Source organism: Lactuca virosa, chromosome 8 (assembly GCF_052849685.1).
Source record: "Lactuca virosa cultivar CGN04683 chromosome 8, Lactuca_virosa_CGN04683_v6, whole genome shotgun sequence".
In the NCBI taxonomy this organism is placed as follows: domain Eukaryota; kingdom Viridiplantae; phylum Streptophyta; class Magnoliopsida; order Asterales; family Asteraceae; genus Lactuca; species Lactuca virosa.
In genome coordinates, this window is record NC_136433.1 from 150,609,298 (window position 1) to 150,630,763 (window position 21,466).

The 21,466-nt window shown below is 34.1% G+C and overlaps 1 protein-coding gene across 1 annotated transcript; it reads left to right on the plus strand.

Annotated features, from left to right (window-relative positions):
* Window positions 1-10,132: 10,132 nt before the first annotated feature.
* LOC145130953 (uncharacterized) lies at window positions 10,133-10,642 on the plus strand. Its single transcript, XM_079065698.1, has one exon. The coding sequence runs from the start codon at window positions 10,133-10,135 to the stop codon at window positions 10,640-10,642; it is 510 nt and encodes a 169-aa protein (XP_078921824.1).
* The last annotated feature ends 10,824 nt before the right edge of the window (window positions 10,643-21,466 follow it).

Genomic DNA, 21,466 nt, shown 5'->3' on the forward strand with positions numbered 1-21,466 from the left:
CGCGAGGCTCAGGTCGAGGCCTTAAAGGAGGAGCACTAGAAGAGTGAGAACATAGTGGGTCTGGAGTCCTCTTTTGATTATGATAGTTGGGTTTTGGTGCCCTTGCATCAGAGGGTTTGGGTTCCTTATCTCGATACTGCATGACAGATCCTGATGGAGGAGGCGCCCAAGTCAAGGTTTTCTATCTATCCGAGAGCGACGAAGATGTACAAAGATCTCTGGCTTGATTATTGGTGGCCCTGCATGAATCAGAATGTGGCGTGGTATGTGGAGAGGTGCCTGACTTGCAAGAAAGTCAAGCCCGAGCATCAGCGACCTCATGGAAAGATGGAACCGTTGGCTATCCCCGTTTGGAAATGGGAAGATACCACGATGGATTTCATCACGAAGTTACCGCGGACAGCACGAGGAGTGTATTCAATTTGGATAATCATGGATCAATTGACCAAGAGTGCGCATTTTAAACCTATTCAGGATATTATCTCGATAGAGAAGTTAACAGACATCAATATCCGTGAGGTAGTTGCACGTCACAGAGTCCCGATATCTGTGGTTTTTTACCGGGATGTACGTTTTACTTACAGATTCTGGAAGAGATTTCATGAGGATTTGGGTACTCAACTGCACTTCAGCATGACTTTTCTAACCACAGAGCGATGGTCAAAGTGAGCGGACTATCCAGACCCTAGAGGATATGCTCTTGGAATGTGTTATGGAACTTGGTGGTAGTTGGGATTCATACCTACCTTTGGCTAAGTTTTCTTACAATAACATCTACCATGCCAATATCGATTGACCTCCTTTCTAGATGCTCTATGGGAGGAACTGTCGGACACCTATTTGTTGGGGAGAGGTCGGTCAGCAAGTCATGGGTAGCATAGAGGTGGTGCTTCGGACTATCGAGTTGATACAATAGGTGTACAGGAGATTGCAGAATGCACAGAGTCAGCAAAATACCTATGCAGATCGGCGACGATCCGGTCTCGAGTTTTAGCTTGGTGACATGGTACTTCTGAAGGTGTCACCTTGGAAGGGTCTCATCCAATTTCGGAAGCGGGGCAAGTTGGGCCCCAAATATATTGGTCCGTTCAGAGTTGTTGCCCGGGTGGGTAGGGTTGCATACCATATGGAGTTACCCAACGAGCTCAGTTAGATTCATAGCATGTTCGATGTCTCTCAACTACGGAAATGCATATTTGATGATTCTATGGTAGTCCCATTAGAGGATATTTAGGTTGACGAGATCCTGAATTATATAGAGAAACCGATTGTTATCGTCGATAAGAAGACGAAGACACTGTGAAACAAGGAAGTGGGTTTGGTGAAGGTGCAATGGCAGCACCGGAAGGGCTCATAGTGGACGTGGGAACCTGAGGAGGAGATGAAGAAGCATTATCCATAGTTATTTTGCAGCAGAGGACTTCGAGGATGAAGTCTGATTCAAGTGGGGGAGAGTTGTAACACACGTTCTAGGTATGAATTAATCCATTATACTTTTAAGTCTTCATTTTGGGTGGCCATGGCATGCTGAAGCCTCACCACGGCGTGGCGATGTTTTCAAGCTTCACAAGAATTGAAGACCTGCTACGCCGTGGCCATATGTGCCACGGCATGGCAGCTGATTTTAATGAAACCCTAGTTTCGGTCTTTTTACTCTATTTAAAGGAATGAGGAGACTAGGGTTTATTCATCCTCAACCTTTATCACTCTCAAACCCCCAGAAACCCAAACCCTTATCTTCCTTGAAGCTTTTGGAGCTCATTTGCTAGCTTTTGGTTGTTTAGAAGGAAGTAAAATAAAATTTTGTTCAAGAGACCAGCAAGAAACACTCCCAACCTCTGAAAGTACATTTTTCGACCATTTATAAGGCTCTTGATCTAGTCTTTTTTCTTCTCCTTAGAGATCTAGAGTTATTTTTCTTAATAAACTATTTTATTGGACTTTGAGTGGAGCAAAGAGATAAATTTTGCAACTTTATGGCTCTTAGGAGTCCCAAGGGAATTATATCTCATAGATCTGAGAAATGGTTGTGATTTGGAAATCCTGCATGAGCTTTAGGTCCCATTTCCTCTTTTTGACCTAGATTTTAGGGAGCACATGCAAGGGGAATGCATGCCCATAAAGTTAACATTTTTATGGATCAATAAGACACATAGAAGCTTTATGGAAAGTTTGGGCTTGTGTCTTTTGTGATTAAGGACTTAAATGATGAGTTATACCTCTTAAATGACCTTAAGAACCTAGGTTTAGAGATCTTGTCTTAACGGAGTGTCTTAATGGACAAAGTTGGAAAATTTATCCATCAAGACGATGGGAAGGAGTAGACCTAGGATTTTGAGCCCTTGAAAACCAGTTAAGAGAAGCTTAACACGAACAAGCCATTCAGGCTAGTCCCCATGGCGTGTCACTAGTTCACCATGGTGTGGAGACCAAAGAGCAGTTGACTGTTTCGTCGTTTCGTTCCCACGGCATGGCCAAGGATGGCCATAGTGTGGAGGGGTGCTAATGGAATTTTGACTTCTTTGACTTGAATCTAGATCGGGTTTAGACCACTGGGACACGACGTGGCCAAGGATGTGCATGACGTGGAGGTCAGCTAAAATTGATTTTGTATTTGATCGTTGACTCTTTGATCTGAGTTGACTTTTGGTCAACTCTTAGTTTTTGGAAAGGTGGACTAAGGGTTTACCTTGTATTAATGTATAGGGGGGGGGGGTATAACACTTGTCTTTCAGCAGAGAGAGAAGTAGCAGTTGATTATCGTCTGAAAGGTGAGTCTCTTCACTGTACTTGTGGGTCGAAGGAACCAATGTTGACCCAATGGTTTATGTATGTAGGATTCTATTTGTCTTTATGAATCATGCATGTATTTGTACGTATATCAAGCAGGGCCTGATGAATACCGAGTGGGGCCTGATGTCGGGCTGGGCCTGATAAATAGCAGGCGTGGCCCGATACTTGTATGTCATGTGGTATTTTGGGGAACTCACAGAGCTTTGTGCTTACGGTTTTATGTTGATGGTTCAGGTACTTCCGGTACGAAAGGGAAGAGCTCGACGTGATTGCATCGGATCCTCCGGTGTTCTGCGTTTTATGACACTGTTTTGTACTCTGATAATTATTTGATACTTCTATGTAATTTGATGGGTTTTTGGATTGTATGAATGGTTGTTTTGGTTGATTTAAACAAAAAATTTTACTTAGTATTTTTGGGATGTTACAAAAACACACATAATTTCTTTATTAGTCGTTAGTGGGGCGCGCACGGTTAACCGACACATTAATTTGGGACTAGAATGAAAATGGGAATGTGCCCTACCTACCTAAATAAATTAACAATTATATTACAACATACTCTTATCATTTCAAATTGTATTTTTGATCATAGCCTTGAATATTAATTTGGGTTAAAATATTAAGGAATCATATCAACTAACTAAAACTTCTTTCTTACTATAGATGTCTGGAAATGGTGATGCTTCTTCTACTCCAAATTCAAACTTCACTCTCTTATTTATCTTGTCCAAGGAAAAGCTCATTGGTCAAAACTACATGGATTGGATGCGCAACCTGAAGATGGCTCTTTTCTATGAGAAAAGGAATATGTTCTCAATAGCCCTATTCCATAGATTGATAAATTGATTGCTACTCGTGAAGAACTAACTCTTCATAAACAACATGTTGATGATGACACCAAGGTCGCTTGCATCATGATTGCAACTCTGGTACATGACCTACAAAAGTGCTATGAGGAATATTGTCCATATGAACTGAACTCGACTCTTGCTGGAATGTTTCACAAGAAGGCACGACAAGAAAGTTCTGAAGTTGTCAAGTCCCTAATGGCGTGTAAGCTCAAGGAAGGATATTATGTATGTGGTTATATTCAAAAGATGTAGAGGCATGTAGAAATGTTGAAGAAACTCAATGTGAAATTCGATAAGGAGTTGGACATTGACATGGTTCTAAGCTCGTTACTTGCCAGTTATGATAAGTTCATCCTGACCTATCATCTGAACAGCACTGAAATGACATTGACTCAACTTCACAACTTGTTGCAAACTGCTGAGGCAAGAATGAAAAAGTCTCATGTCCCTACTGCAAGAACTGCTCCTGTCCTGTCCGTCAATCATAACATATGAAATCAAAGGAAGGAAAACGCCCAACCCAATTGTAAAGGAAAAATCATATGTTGGAGCGTCTAGTAGTAGGTCAAAGGGCAAGGCCAACTTTGATGTTCCGAATGTTACTGATCCTAATAAAAGCCACTTGCTTTCATTGTGGTGAAAAGAGGAATTGGAAGAGAAGTTGCCTGAAATACCTGCAAGAGTTGAAAGAAGGAAAGATCAAGCTATCTGATTCTTCATTAGGTATATACACCATACATATCAATAACACATAACTTACTAATTCTTGGGTCCTTGATTGGGATGTGGTTTTCACATTTACACTGATATGTAGGGTTTAATAAAAAGTGAGGATGTTGAGAATGGAAGATCAAACCTGATCATGGGGAATAGTCATTCTTCGCCTGTTACCAAGATTGGAACTTATGAACTTATGTTTGATAGTGGTGTTAGGGTTTACTTGTCAAATTGTTTTTACTATTCTAATATGACTAGAAACATAATTTCATTTCACGCTTTGTTTAAAAAAGGATATCGCTACTCCTTTGATAATGACAATGGTTCTATGTTGGTTTATAAAAATGGTATTTTTATATTCAAAGCTTTTCCTTGTAATGGCATTTATGAAAATGTTATATGTATTGATAACTTAGGGAATGGTGTATTTAATATTGATTCATCTAATGGTATAGATAAAGCGTGCTTATGGCATTGTTGTTTTGGACACATAAACAAGAAGTGCATCGCCCAACTACAAAAGGATAGAGTGTTGGAATCATTTGACAAGATGACTAAGTTTCCTTTCACTGGAACATGTGAAAGAGATGACGGACTATTAGACCTAATCTATACAGACGTATGTGGGCCTTTCAGATATGCCACAAGAGATGCTAATTTCTACTACGTGACATTTACTGATGATTATAGCAGATATGGGTATATCTACTAAATCAAGCATAAATCAGAACCCTTTGAAAGGTTCAAAGAGTTTAAGCACGAAGTAGAGAAACAATTGAGAAAGAGGATAAAGATGCTCCGATCTGATAGAGGTGAAGTGTATCTTAGTATCAAGTTCAACGACTACATCAAGGAATGTGGAATTGTTTCACAATTGACACCTCCAAGAACACCACAACTTAATGGTGTGGCTGAGAGGCGCAATCGAACCTTACTTGACATGGTTCGGTCCATGATGATTCGAGTCACTCTTCCTATATATTTCTTGAAAGATCTTGTATGCCCAAGAGTCATTATAGAAATATATTGCTAATAACATGTGATCATATAGGGTCACACCTTATAGCAAGTTAGCATCAACAGATTATTTATTAGTATAATTTAATTATTAATAAATATATCAGCACTTGTATTTAATTAGAGTAACACTATTTTGGGAAATAATATTTTATCACTAATTGGGAATTTATTATTTATGGAAATAATATTTATTGGAGAAATAACAACTTATGAAATATATCATATAATGTGATTATTTATTAGTTACATTTATATCTTAATAAACTAGTTAGAGTTTATTTATATAAAAGATAGTTTTATATACAAGATATATATATATATATATATATATATATATATATATATATATATATATATATATATATATGTATATATATGTATATATATATATATATATATATATATATATATATATATATATATATATATGTATATATATATATATATATATATATATATATATATATATATATATATATATATATATATATATGACTAGTTAATTAAATAAAGAGAATAACTTTTTGAACTTTGTCGCCTTGACCTTCATGGACGAAAATGATGAAGGGATGGGTCAAGAATAGCATTTACTTATTTTAATCAACTTCCCATTCTTGTAAGAGAGACACTTTTGCTTTTCCTTTTGTGTCTCCCCTTGCTTTAGTTAAAAGGTAATATAAAGTCAATTCATGAGAGGTAATGAACTAGTTCTTCCACTTGTCTTTCTTCTTTCGTTAGGAGTTCAAATCCGAGAGCTATAAGAGCTCCCAAAGGCTGCCAAAATTTGAAGTACCAAGGTCTTTCTTCCCTATTCCTTTCTTTCATTTTGTGCTAGAGAAAATTCCATTTGTTTCTTCATCTTTGAAAATATGTTTGTTTTATATTTCTAAGTCTTATGAACAACAAATTACAAATGATTACTAGCATCTTATTGTGGTTTCATATTGCTTGGTGGATACTTCTAGAGAGCTTCTACTTTGGAGCTTAAAGTTGATTTAGAAAAATAAAGAGTTGTTTTATATAATTTTTATTATATAAATATCTATGATGTGCATAAACTAGCTAAGGACATTTGTGTGGCTGTTTGTGTTGATTTGTTGAAAAAGTGGTTGTGATATTTATTCATATGGTATGTAATAATTAAATATCTTAGTTTTCTTTGTTTATTTTTGTAAGTAATAGATTAGTTTTTAGAGATAATTTATTTGTACAAAAATGTAACAAGAAATGAAGGTGGAGCCATTTTTTGATGACCAAAAGTTAATATTCGCAACTTATAAGTGTGCAGGGAAAATTGTGACACTTCTTGAAACTGTCACTAAAGTTGCCGCTGTTGGCAGTTCCCTTAAAGGATGTTGGAGATTTTGCGACACTTTCTACAACTCTTTCTTAAAGCGTTGGATGTTGCTGAATTATTACTTTCAAGATGTTTTTCAACTTTTTGCAAGTATTGGGTGTTTTCTCAAGTGAAAGTTTCTACAACAACATTATTAGATGATTTTTTGGTCCCTTTAAATGTTCTTTTAGGAATGGACTTGACATTTTGTGATGGCGCACAAATTGTCATTAGATGGTTGGTTTACGCACATATGTTTTTAATATGTTTGTGTGGTTTTATATTTATGTTGTCATTATTATGTTATTGTTGATAAATATGTTTTTAAATGCAAAATAATATTTGAACATAAATAAACATCACAAAATAGTTTGGTTTAAATGAAATTTACCTTTTTTTTTTAACATAATATGATAAAAGAGTTTTAAAATTAAAACAAGCTTTATCGTTAAAACTTGTAACCGGTAACATTTCGGGATTAAAATTATATAAGTGTAAAATAGAGATTTATAAACTTATCAAACTCCAAACCTTATTTTATAAAGGGAAATTTTATTAAGAGGTTTCCAAATGTTCTAAAGCGCTCAAACGTCAGACTTAATACTAGTTATTAAAATTTGATCGCGTCAATTTTATAGAACCAGATTTTATAAAAGAACATTGTTAAAATGTAATTTTTACATTAAATAAGATTTTTTTTAAAGTATATCATGGTTTATTGGATGCATTCAATAACCATGATATAATATGCCTTTTTAAACTAGAATTAAAAAACATCGAAGACCATTTACAAACCTCAAATCGATGCAATCCATTTTGAAGAATAGTCGCACATCTCTTGTATTCACTAGTGGGATAAATGTCACCTAACCACTTAGTGTTATCTTTTGATAGTCGGGGTGTTCTCAAGATTTCTATAACCACAAGCTTCTCAAATTGGTTGATTTGATCATAAATCTTTTGTGATAAAGGTCACCTAAGCAAGAGAGTTTTGAGGCATAGATGATATCAAACATGTCAAATGAAATTTATTATTAGCGATCCCAAAAATCTAGGAATTACATAGTAGAATATAACTGATAATCGATATCTACCGGATTGTATTCAAATGAATTGGATGTAGATCACCTAACCATTTATTTGTTTTGCAACTTGTATCATTGACTTTCATAATTAATGTTTTTTTTTGAAACTAAAAGGGTATTAATTATTAAAGATTAAATATTGAAAATACTAAATGAATTTTGTTAAATTTTTGTAGATATATAATGCACTCTCGGTACCATGAATTGTCATTTTCTTTAATGACTTAATAAAACAATAACACTCTATAGATACAACTTTAATGAATGGGTTCATGTCTTGATAGAAAATCTCGTGAGATATGTGAAATTGTCTACACTTAAAGGTTGTAGTCCTAAAACAACTTGCTCTGAGCAATAGACCTAAAAATGATACATAGTAAAGGCATCACTGTGATGTTGAAGATGTTTCTAACATCATACTACGAACAAGTTATTCAAGATTTCCAGGAAGTCTTGGATAATTTATATATATATATATATATATATATATATATATATATATATATATATATATATATGTATATATATATATATATATATATATATATATATATATATATATATATATATATAACTGCTTCTCTTATCTGAAAAGAAAGTCTGGAAGAGACTAGTACTTAAAGTATCTACTAGATAGAATTTATACTTTTCATAGAATTCCTAATCATATTTTCACTAATCTGTAGAAAAAAATAATTATTAAGGAACTATACACTATGATGTATGACTTCCTTTCTAGTTAATGTCTAAGATTTAATGCAAGATACCAATGAAGTTTATTGACAACTATAGTAGTTATAATTATATTTTACATGGTAAGGAATAATTGTGAAATGAAGCTTTTAAATATAAAGTTGAGATACAATCCAATAACACCATTTAAAGCTTTAAGTGATAATAAAGGTTGAATTAGACCTTACCGGATAAAGTTTACTTTTTAATCGGTAAAAATTATCTTCCTTTATGCTCTTGGGATTATACGTTAATCACTATTAATTGTATCTTGAATACACCCCAACGAATTACATGTATGTAAAATATTCTAAAATGGCAGTTAGATTATTATATACAAACCCACCAAGAATAAGTTCCCTTATTTCTCTGAATCATGAGTTAGAATAAAGAAAGCTTCTATTGACAAAGCAAGTAAGAGGCATATGGAACTTGAAGTAGCTCAAGAACCATAGCCCGATGTAGTAATTATTGGCACTAGTTTCAACAAGGAATTGTTGAACTTGAAAAATAGCTATCTAAAAACACAAGCTGTTTGCATTAATGGTAGAAATCATATTTGACTTGAGAAATGTGGAATCTCTCATTAACGAGTTCTTATTGATGGTTTCTTGCAAATCCATCAACCACCAAATGGTATGTACATAAGAACTAAGATACGATCCAAAGATCTTCAATAAGATCACAAGAATTAGTTAATGTTGTGACTGGTTTATGTCCGGATCTTCGACCTAAAGTAGAAAAAGAAGTCAAACAAATTCAAGATACAGAAGAACCAAAGAAATGGAACAGTTTTACATATGAGGCTTCTAATTCCAAAGGAATAAATATCAAAGTCGTACTAAAATCACCACAAGGGGACATTATACCTAAAGCATTAAATTGAGAATTTCAAACAACTAAATGAAAAAGAATATAAAGCATTAATTATGGGCTTACAAATTGCCCATGATCTTGGAATCACAAAACTTCAGGTGTGTGTTGATTCATTGTTAATAACTAACCAAATTAATGGATCCTACACAGTTAAAAGCGAAAGGATAGTTGTATGATTGAAGATAATAAAGGACTTGGCCTCCAAGTTCCAAGATTTCGAAATAAAACAGGTACACGGAGAAGACAATATAAGGGCATATACATTATCCAATATTGAATCTGCTTTGAAGATTCACCTAGACGTCAAGATATCGATTTCTTACATTGCCAAGCGTGAGGTATAAGATATTAAGGAACAAATGGCGCATCTCGATAATCGTCAATCCAAAGATCCCGAAATCAAAGATCTTAGACCAGAAGAACTTGAAGCTGGCATCTTGAGCTAAATCTTCAATCTTGCCCATATTACAATATCTCAAAGATGGATCTAATCCCAAAAGTGAAAAACACCTAAGAACATTCAGATTAAAGCCGAACAATTTAACATCTTTCATCGTATCTTATTTAGGGAATCTAAAATAGGACGTTATTTTAGGTATCTTGAAGATAAAGAAGTAAAGATGATTCTCATGGAATCCATAAAGGAGAATGCGAAACTCATACTGGGGGCAAAAAAATTCTTCTCCAAGATCTTGAGAACTGGTTACTATTAGCTAACAATGAAGAAGGACGTTGCTGAACATGTCCAAAAATGTGATGCATGCCAAAGAGATAATAACATCTTGCATCAACCAGCTGAGCCTCTAAACACAATAATATCTCCATGGTCATTCATGAGATGGGAAATGTACATTATTGGCAAAAATTCCATAGCATCAGGTGGTAAAGTTTTCATGCTAACAATGACAAACTACTTCTTTAAATGGATAAAAGCTGAAGCCTTTGTCCAAGTTAGAGAAAAGGAAGTGATATCCTTCATCAAGCGCAACATCCTAACCAGGTTTGACATATCATCTAAATCTATATTTTATAATGGATCCGAATTTATAGGTAAAAGAGCACAAAACTTTTGTGCAAGATGGGGAATCAAAATGATTGCTTCTACGTATGTTTATCCTCAAGAAAACGGTCAAGATGAGTCAAGCAACAAGATCATCATCCAAAACTTAAGGAAAAGACTCAAAAAAAGAAGAGGGAGAAGGGCTGAGGAACTAATCTTAGTTCTTTAGGTAAATATAGCCACAAAAAAAGTTTCCACATGATAGACCCTACATTGTTTGGTGTCTAGAACAGAAGCAGTGATCTATGCATAAGTCATAATCCTTATAGACAGGATAAGATTCTACAATCCCGAAGAAAATGAAAAGATCTTGAACCAAGATCTTAATGTAGTGGATGAACTTAAGGATCTTGCCAAGATAAGGATATCAACATATCAACAAAGGATTGCAAAATCCTATAAGAAGAACATCAGAATAAGAAGACTCCAGGTAAGAGATATTGTCTTTAGAAAAGTTTTCCAAAATTGCAAAACTTAGTACAGGTAAACTTTCTCCAAAATTTGAAGGTCTTGGAATGCTATAGACATTAAAACACATTTTACATAAACCAAAGATCTCGACTCAAGATACTCAGGTATGTTTTATTTTCTAATTTTAAATTATATTTATATATTTTCATACTTGATACTGACTTAAGCATCAGATGGGTGTTAGTTAAGCTAACACGCACCCTTTACCCAAGATATTTGTTTCGCAGACATCAAAGATCCTCACCAAGACTTTATGGACTAATCATCCTTCCTAAGATACCTTCTATGGTTTAGAGACTGACGTCTTTCTACGAGATTAGGTTAAACCACCTCTTTTGGATTCACAAACTCAACCAATAATCAAAGGGAATAGGGTTCAACTTACGCTTTAGTACCCGACAACCTCCATATTACTAACTATCTGTTAGAACTTAAGCAAAAATCAATGGAATGACATGGGTATGTCATACACTGGGAAATTATACCCATACATTTAATATTAACATGTGAAACTAAAGCACAAGGGAACATCCTAAGGATGTGGAAAATCCCAAGGGAACAATCTTAGGACGAGCTTATCCCAAGATATGCAACATTTCTATGTTCTCAAGTGGTTTAGACATGGTCATTTCACTAAGCTAAGAAATACAAAGACACATGAATATATCAAACCTAAGAGATTAAATTAAAACCAAAGAATTAAAGCAGTGGGGACATCCCAAGATATCATCCATGGAAACTTTCACTCAAAATGTCATCCAAGATAACCCTCACTCTCATAAGTACTTGATTTTGACAAGTCAATCAAAGATTGAACATAATCATATTGATAGAAGCTCAAGTGTTCAAAATTTTGAAAAGACATCAGAGGTACATTCATCAAGTCTAAGATTTTGAAGATCTCAGAAGAATTTCCAAGCATTGCATAAGAACCTAGAAGAAATTCATCCAAGTTTTCTGGATTTATATGAATCTAAGTTTCTATGACAATTTCAAAGTTCCAAGACTATGTTCAAGACATATAAAGCTACTTCTAAGGTACACAACCTTTCATATTGAACTTTTATAAAATCTTTAGGAGATTTACTTTAAAATCATTTTTAAAGGAATTCGTCACTTCAATTTTTTAGATCTATTCTTAAACATCTTTTGAACTAATATTTTTTTAAGTATGATATTCTTTCTTCTCTCTTAAAAGAATTTGGAGTCTTAAAATTATTTAATCTATGTATAAAACCTTTTAAATATTTTCTTAAACACCTTCTAAAGGTTTATAAAATACATTCCTTGAAAGTCTATTTTTTCTTGACTATTTAGGATTTGATACCTAAGATTTTTATCAAAATATTCTAAGAACTTAACAACTAAGATATCCAAACATTATTTCCTAGAAAATTTTCTCCAAAAATATAATAAATAACATCATGAGTTATCTTTAAAAAATATTCCATTTTTTTACCATTATAAGATATTCTCAAAGATTATTTTCCTATTTGAATATTAGCAAGAAAGATAAAAACAAGGAAAATATCCAATCACTTCTACTTTTATTTTGCCAAGTTCTTGGCCCTGTTCTAGAAATTCTTTGATGGAATGAGATTTAGTTTATTCATATATCTAGAATATGATACTTTTGTTAGAATTTTTTTTTAAAGTACATTAAATTTTAGAGTTTTGAATTTTTCTGAAAGCTTTCCAACAAGGCTTGAACATTTCATACTATTAAATATTTATTTTCAAAATTATTTTCCTAAGTGACATATTCCATTTCTAAATTATTATTTAACATATATCTTACCAAGATATGCTTCACCAAATATTATTTAAAAAGTTTGAAAAACTATGCTCCCATTAGTATATTAAAAATTAAACCAAATTATTACAAAATAAAACTATTTTTCAAACATAACCATTGAAAAATTAAAACGACCATACCCTCAAGGGAAACATCTAACCAACTCTTCGGCTCGTTAACATATTGACCCTCCTTATCTTTTCTACTCATCAACATTTACCATCTTCAACGATTTCACCCACTTCTCTCAACCCTAAAAAGCTTTATTACCCATCTTGAGAATATGTATCATCTTTGACCTCACCTCCAACACCAATTTCAAAGGAAAGACCTTAGCCTCATTTTTAGTCTCATAAATATTTCCTTCATGTTCAACATATGTGACATCCCCAATTTCACGGCCAGAAAAGACCGATTTAATTTATGCTTTTAAAGTAAAATCAGAGTAATCCTTTGATTAAAAGAGTTGCAGAATTTGTTCCCAAAACAAAATATGATAAAACAAAATTTATCAATGCATTTCTTAAAGAAATGCATTTTCATTATATAACAAAATCTCGGGATGTCATGTTCCGATACAGACCAAAATCATAAACAATACAAAATAGACCTTACAACAGTTATAAATAACTATGGTCTAAAATCCAAAATATCTTGACAAGTCATCCAACTTATGCTCTCGTGCCACTACCTGTAATACAAAGAAAAACTGAGTGGGTCAGGCTTGGGAGCCTGGTGAGCATATAGGGTTTTCAACCCACAATAAATGATTATATTAATTTCATCAACCAATAATAACCTAATTACCCATTCCCGTTATCCTCACTTTACGTCCCTAAAACAATTAACCCAAGGGACCTAGCCTAAGGATTTTCATCGGGGCGACAACACTGCTTTGGGGGTTTCCCAACAATTTATGTCAAATAAGGCAACCATGGGGGGATGGAGTACAACAAATGAACACCCAAGTTCATTAACACCTACAGGTTATAAGCCTGCTAGCGTTCCACTAGACTGTCTAGAAAAGTTTGTGGTCGTCATCTAAACTTTGCTAGATGACTGAGTCAGCAACAACAACGAGGCCTCTCATAATTTTATTTCATCACACACCAACTGTCTACCCATGTTCTACCCAACATATTAGTAGATAAAAATATATACATTTATATACAGCTTAAACCTGTGCAAATCATTCATTCAACAATTATTTCAAATAAACAAATAATATATAAACACATAACACGTATTTTATAAAGAATACTTCATATCTATGTGTTAGAAGAAAGTGACTACACACTCACATGATCAGAAGATGATCAGACAGCACTACGGCTCTAAGAGTAGTATTCTTCAGTGAAACCGGGATGCTTTCTTGAAAATCAGGCTTCTCGCGGGCAGAGTTTCGGCTCGGAAACTTTACTTCTCGGGATCCTCGGGGCTTCGGGACTTGCTTCGGGTCTTGGGAATGATATCGGGGCTTCGGGGTATAAGTTGCATGCAAAACGAGGTAATAACGAGTGAGAGAGAAGAATTTGAGCACTAAAACTCGGCAGCCCATGACATCTATTTATAGGGTGCTAAGCATCGGATTACGCTGGGCGTAATCTCAGAGTACACTGGGCGTACTCCCTCTACAAGCAGTACGTTGGGCGTACATTGGGTACGCTGGGCGTACTAAGCGGATCAGATCGAATGCGTCACTGCTTACGGACCCGGGGCACTCGAGTGGTGGAATAGGGCGACGTGGCCCATTTCGATCCATGTATACAGGTACGCTGGGCGTACTCCGATTTATCGAACTTCAAAAATTCGTAACATTCGCATACGATCTCCGTTTTCAACGTTCTTTATTTCCACGCGTAGGTGAGACTATGATCTACAACTTTCATTTAGACTCCGTCGGCTAATTTTTTCTTTATTTTTAATATTATATTTTTAACAGGTCTGGACAGGAAATGTCCGTTAAAAGTTCATAACTTCTTCATCCGACGTCCGTTTTCGTCTGTCTTTTTACCGTTGCACTACTAATAAGGAGATCTTCGATTCTCGTTTAGATTGTTTCGGCTAAAAATCACTCCATCTCATATTCGAGTTTCGGGCTGCATACTGCTAAGCTGAAATTTAGAAAAATCATAACTTCGACTTACGAAGTCAGATTTAGGCGTTCTTTTTACGCACGCTCTCGGTTTAACGTATTCTACGACTTTCGTTTAGATCACTAAGGCTAAAACCGCTCTATCGTAAATTCACATTTTACGTCATCCAGCGTCGAACCGGTTCTGTCGCGAAACTTCGACAGGTCATAACTTCTTTGTTATAACTCGGATTTCCGTATTCTTTATACCTCTGGAATCCTTGTTCCGACCACTTTAAATTCATTCATAGATATCGGCTTTTTCTAATATTTATTTTCGACGCTCATTTTTATTCTTAGATAAATTAAATCACATAATTAAGCATAAAACACATAATACTCAAATAATACATTTCTATTATTTCAAAATGACTTACAAAGGTTAACCTAGACTATTACATCAATATTAATGCCTAGCCTAGAAACACGGGCGTTACAACATATCTCTTGGATAACCCTTCATTTTCGGCTACAAGATCCTTAAACTTAAGACAAAGATCTTTATCCTTTTTCTTCGACTCTCTCTCATTTCCAGACAAATTGACTGGCAGTTGTCTCTTCAAGGCTGCAAGATCCTATTTGAACTCCTTAATACCCTTCAACATCAGTGTAACAGTTTGAAACAAGTAATTTATTCATTAATATATACTAACAATTAAGAAATAAAAATAGAAGCGACTTACAGTTTGAAGAAAGATCGAAAGAAATCTTACCTAAAGGATTTAAGGATCTTCGTAATTGCCAATAAAGCGATAATCATAATCAGGTTGGAATTTTTAGTAGGTCTTGAATGGAATTTGAAATTATCAAGTAAGTTGAACAACTAAAATTTGGTCCTGATAAAAGAGCTATCATCACCTAACAATATGATTTCATAATGCAAATTTATGTGGGAAATTTTTATGGGTAGATACTTTGACTTACTACTTTTATATCTTGAACCTGTATTGACATCCTAGTCAAGTCCAAGATTTTGGATTTAACCAGTATCTTAGCTAGCCATCGTATTTCTTGTGATATCTTATGCAGGAACTTAAAGATTGAATACAAATGAATGGACCAAGTCTACTACACGTGGTCAATGCCTCGCGAACATTAAAGACTCTCGAGAAACAAGGATCAAACAAAGATGAAGGAGAATCCCAAGAAAGTCAGAATTTTAGTTATTATTGTTATGTATATAAAGACTAGCTGATCAATGCATACATAGACACTTCCACTGCCATTTTTTCTCTGATTCCTTCGACACTTGAGCATATTCACTTCATTTCTAAGATCAGCTAGCACTTGTAATTTTATTTCGATTTAATATAAGTTCTAAGGAAAGTGAGTTCATCACTTCTAGGGGTTTTATTGTAGAGATCCGTAAGGATTAAGGAATTTCCTCTTAATTCTCTTTATTCTTGCATTTATTTTTATATACTTCTATTATTTGATTAACAAAAACTTATTCCATTGTTTGCTTGATTGATAACTTGTTTTCATATCGAAATTATCAAGATACTTAGTTGTATCTTGGTACCTTTTTTAGTACCTTAAAGCTTTATTATGCATATTCGCTTATTGATTACTTTAACACTATTTTTGTCCCAAACATACTCATTTTCATCTCAATATTATTATACTTTAACTTAATAGCTCCTCGAGTACTATAGTTTTCCACCCCGAATCTTGGGCACAACCAAGACCTTAGACATATTTCAAAATCTTAAGCTCTCCAGTTTTTAACATCATATTTCTAACATCACACCACAATTACTAATTTGGTTAAGACATTAGTTTGTTAATTTTTGACCAAAACAGACATACTATGAAGTTTAATCATAAAAATACATCACGTGCCAGCTCCCTTGGCTTTTTTTCTTCTTCACGTCTTCATAGTATTTTGGGCATCTATGTCTCTAGTGACCTTTCTCTTGGTAGTAAAATTGTGTTTGTGTTAGGTGCAATCTCAGAATCGGCTTTCTCTTAAGGCCTTGATTGGAAGATCCAACCCTGTCTTTGCCCTTAACATGAGAAAACTTCTTCTTCTTGCTTGTACCATGCCTTATGGCCAAGATATGCATAGTAAGGTTGGAGCTTTTGGTCTTAGCCAAACCAACTCTGGTAATTTTCAAAATACCATGATGTTCCATGAGGGTCTTGTTAAGATGGTTCATATTATAGTTCATGACAAAATTGATGATACAAACTACAATGTGAGTTCAATACCATATCAACGACTAACTCCTTTGGAAATTTGACACCCAAATTCCTCAGTTTTTTTATGTTCGACTTCGTTTTTTGATCGTGCACATACAAAAAATTTCCATCTTGGTGTTTTCATGCCATCAAGGATTTGACAATCTCGAATTGTTCTTATCGAGCTCGGTCTTGAAACATTTCATTGAGTTGCTCTTTTATTACAAATGCCCCAACATTCTCTAAGTTCTTTTGAATCTCGGGAGACATGGTCGCCAACATTATGCAAGCAAATTTAGTGGATTCTTTGTCATGGTTGTTGTAAGTAGCTATATATTCTCAAAATACAAGAAGGCGGTGAGGGTGCTAAGCACAGAACATTTTAAAAACCGAACTCATTAGGAATCAAAGCAACCTCCTTAAACCTTTCTTAGAGTATTAGAGTGGGTGAGCATAGTCTTGATTCGGCGATAAGGTGTTTATTAACATGTGAGGACACATGTGGTATAATTGTCATACATATAGTAGGATTATACCATATAGCAAATTTTAATCATTTAAATTTATAAGAAAAAACTGCAAGAATGGTCCATGTGGTATGTCAAAAATTTACACTTTGGTTCAATAAGGTTTGGACTAACACCAGTGGTCCAAACGTTTTCATTTTTTTTGCGACTTTGGTCCAATTTGCTTTGAACATTTTTATAATGACGGTTTTGTCATTACTTTTTGCATTTTCAGTTATTTATTTATTTATTTATTTAAATACTTTTATGATTAAAAGAATATAAAAAAGAGAAATAAAATACTCTCTCTCTCTCTCTCTCTCTCTGATCACTATGACTAGGGATGAACATCAGCACTGGGTACCTGCTTTTGGAACGGGAACCGCCTTGGAACCGCCAGTTTTGGAATTGGAACTGCCCTAAGCTGTTCCGGTTCCGTTTTTTTACAGAACCGTTACCCGCTGGCTACCCATCGGAACCAGTGTGTGTATGTATGTATGTATGTATATATATATATATATATATATATATATATATATATATATATATATATATATATATATATATATATATATATATATATATATATATATATATCACAATCACATACTTTATACAGTATCTTAAATAACATCATTTAAAATTATAGAATTTTGAGTAATTTGATTTGAACCTTCAAAGGTTTTAAGAAACATTCACATAATTTTTTGTCATATTATATATATATATATATATATATATATATATATATATATATATATATATATATATATATATATATATATATATATATATATATATATATATATATATATATATATATCACAATCACATACTTTATACGGTATCTTAAATAACATCATTTAAAATTATAGAATTTTGAGTAATTTGATTTGAACCTTCAAAGGTTTTAAGAAACATCCACACAATTTTTTGTCATATTATTCAAGCTACTGATATTTTATAATGATCATTTTTAATACGTAGCAAATTACATATTGATGTTATCGATAACTTCTTGTAAGTTTACAATAGGTATACTTTTTTAAGTTTTAAAAATTCAACAAATGTAACGAATCGAGTACCCAGTATTGGAACCGCTACCCGCCGGTTCCGGTTCCGGTTCCAACATTTTAGAAACCACCGGTTCCGATTCTGGTTCCAGATAATTAGGGCAGGTACCTGCCTACGCTCATCCCTAAATTTAATCGTCTCCTTGAATGTTGTGAAACTACATACCCTTCAAAGAAATTCAATACTGCAGTCTCAAGATCATCAACAAAGTACTTGATATAATTTTCAGGGTGCCTCCCACTCTTTATATGACTCATGAATCTCCCAAAAATGAATTCTAAGCCAGAATGACTAGATCAGAAATGGAGATTCTTAGCTCTTCACGAAGCTATGTATATGATATTATCCATAAAGCTTGAGCTCTATGCACATCTTCAAACATGGTGTTAAAGGACTTGAACCGTTCTCTCAAAGCAGTTTTTGAAACCCCAGATGAGAAAATTCCAATCACATTCTATCAAAGCAGTTTTTGATATGAGCTTTCTCAGGTAGTGATCTCTGATTATCTCTCTCATCTCTGGTGATTCTTTGATTTTTTGGGTGATGTAGTGAAGACGAAGGGCGGCGACGAGTTAGGGTTTTCAGTTTCGACGAGTTAGGGTTCCTAGACCAACGATTCATCACCACTATCTTCACAAGAAAACCCTAGATCCACCATCTTCTCCAGTGAAATGTCGCTGCCACTATGAAGGGTTTTAAAACCCACTTGCAGTGGTGGTTTGCTAGAAATCGAGTCGGAGTAGAAGGATATCGTCGTTCTCGAAGAAGGGCAATGACCTAGGTTTTCGACCTCCATCGTCATCGTTGTTTGGAATGGAGGACAACGACTCTCCTCAATTTATGGTTCTCCGATTTTAAACCTAACACCTCTCTTTTAACATATTTCAGCCTCTTTCACAAACATCGATGGATCTGTGGTTGAGCACCACCACATATCTTCACCACGATTGTGGAAATGCTTTCTAGTGGAGTAGACGAACGGAGAAGGTAACGACGAATTTTTAACATTCCAGTGAGTAGCACATTGGACCAAACTCGCATTATAAAAAACTTCAAAGCACATTGGACCAAACTCGTAACAAAATGAAAAGTTTGGACCTCTTGTGCTATTCCAAACCTTTTTAGACTAAAGTGGCAGTTTTCGACATACTACGGGGACCATTGTTGTAGTTTTGTCAAATTATAATCTTGTCTTTCTAATTTAATATTCTTATTAAATAAAGTTCTAGATAAATGTTGAAATTTTAATTCATATTTAAATAATATTAAATTTAATTAATAAAATATTCAAATTTCTATTTCAATCAAATAATATTTCAAATCAATTACTAAATTCCAATATTCAGATTTAAATAATTTAAATAATATTTTAAAAAGAGGCTTATCCTTAGATTTTCGAAATCAGTCAAAATCCAGAAATTTAAGAATCCGGATAGATGTGTTGCGTCGGCCAGGGACGCGTCATGTCCGTCAGTTAACAATCAAGTACACTATCTAAAGGAAATGAAATAATCAAAAGATTTATCTAAGTGCACATGCATCCTAGAATCTTGGTTTTACTAGTTATAGCAACAGACTTTAAAAAATCAACAAATGAAATGGTTACTAGCCTCATGATTGCTTGTTTGTGATCTTTTATGTGCCATCTCGTCGCAAGGATGAAGGATCTAACGCCGAAACCATCTAATAGAATCAGACCCACAACACCAAAAGCAAAAGAAAGAACCCAAAGACTAGGGTTTATTGAAAAATCACCAACCCTAGGAGAGATGTTATGATTTTCGTCCAGATGGAGAGATAAGGGCGAGGGAGAGAGAGAGAAAGAGAGAGAGAGAGAGAGAGAGAGAGAGAGAGAGAGAGAGAGAGAGAGAGAGAGAGATAGAGAGGCAAAGTAAGGATGATTTTATGAAAGGAATAAGTAGACTCTAGGGTTTACGCTAACAGTCTATTTATAGGTAGCATATATAATTCTAGAAGGATACAAACACTTAGGTTTTATCCTAATCTGATTCAAATCAAGCACATCCATATCCTTGGCACACCAAAACCGCCCCCCTATAGCCTCCAGAGGATTATGATATTCCAATTAATCCCTTTGATTAATTAATACTCAAGCCTTTTATTTAATTACGAAAATAATTTCTAATTAATTTATTAATTCTTTAGTAAATTAACAACTTATTTATTTCCATTTCCTTGTGCTATTTGGGTCATCAAGCCAAATAAGTTAGGGGTCTGGTGTTGATTTATAGAACAAGATCACTTCAGTTGTGTTGAATCTTGTGGATATTGTTCGAAAAGTTCTTGGGTATTTTTCACTTTCAGGAATGGAAGCATCTTTGAGATATTGCAAGATGGTCAACGTCCGAGGTTTGGCTGAAGATGTTGATCCTTCAGGTTGAAGATCTTCAGGTCTAATATATTTGGATTCAAGATCTTCAAAAGCTGCCACTTCTTTTTGATATCTTCTATCATAGGCTTGATGATGTAACAAATTGGTATCTTGCTGTTTGGATGAATTTTGAAAGTAGAACCAAGATTATCTGATGCATCTTCTTATGTATTGTCTTCTCGAGGTACATTTTCTATGTCAAAATCTTGGAATTTAGACGCCAAGTCATTTACTATCGTCATGTATGAAGCTAGTTTTTCACTTTTAATTGTGTAGGATCCATTGAATTGGTTAGTTATTAACAATAAATGAACACGTACCTGAAGACTTCTAATACCAAGATCTTAGGCAATAAGTAAGCCCATGATTAATGCTTTATATTCTGCTTTGTTATTGGTTATTTGAAATACACAACTTATTGAATGGACTATAATGTCCCC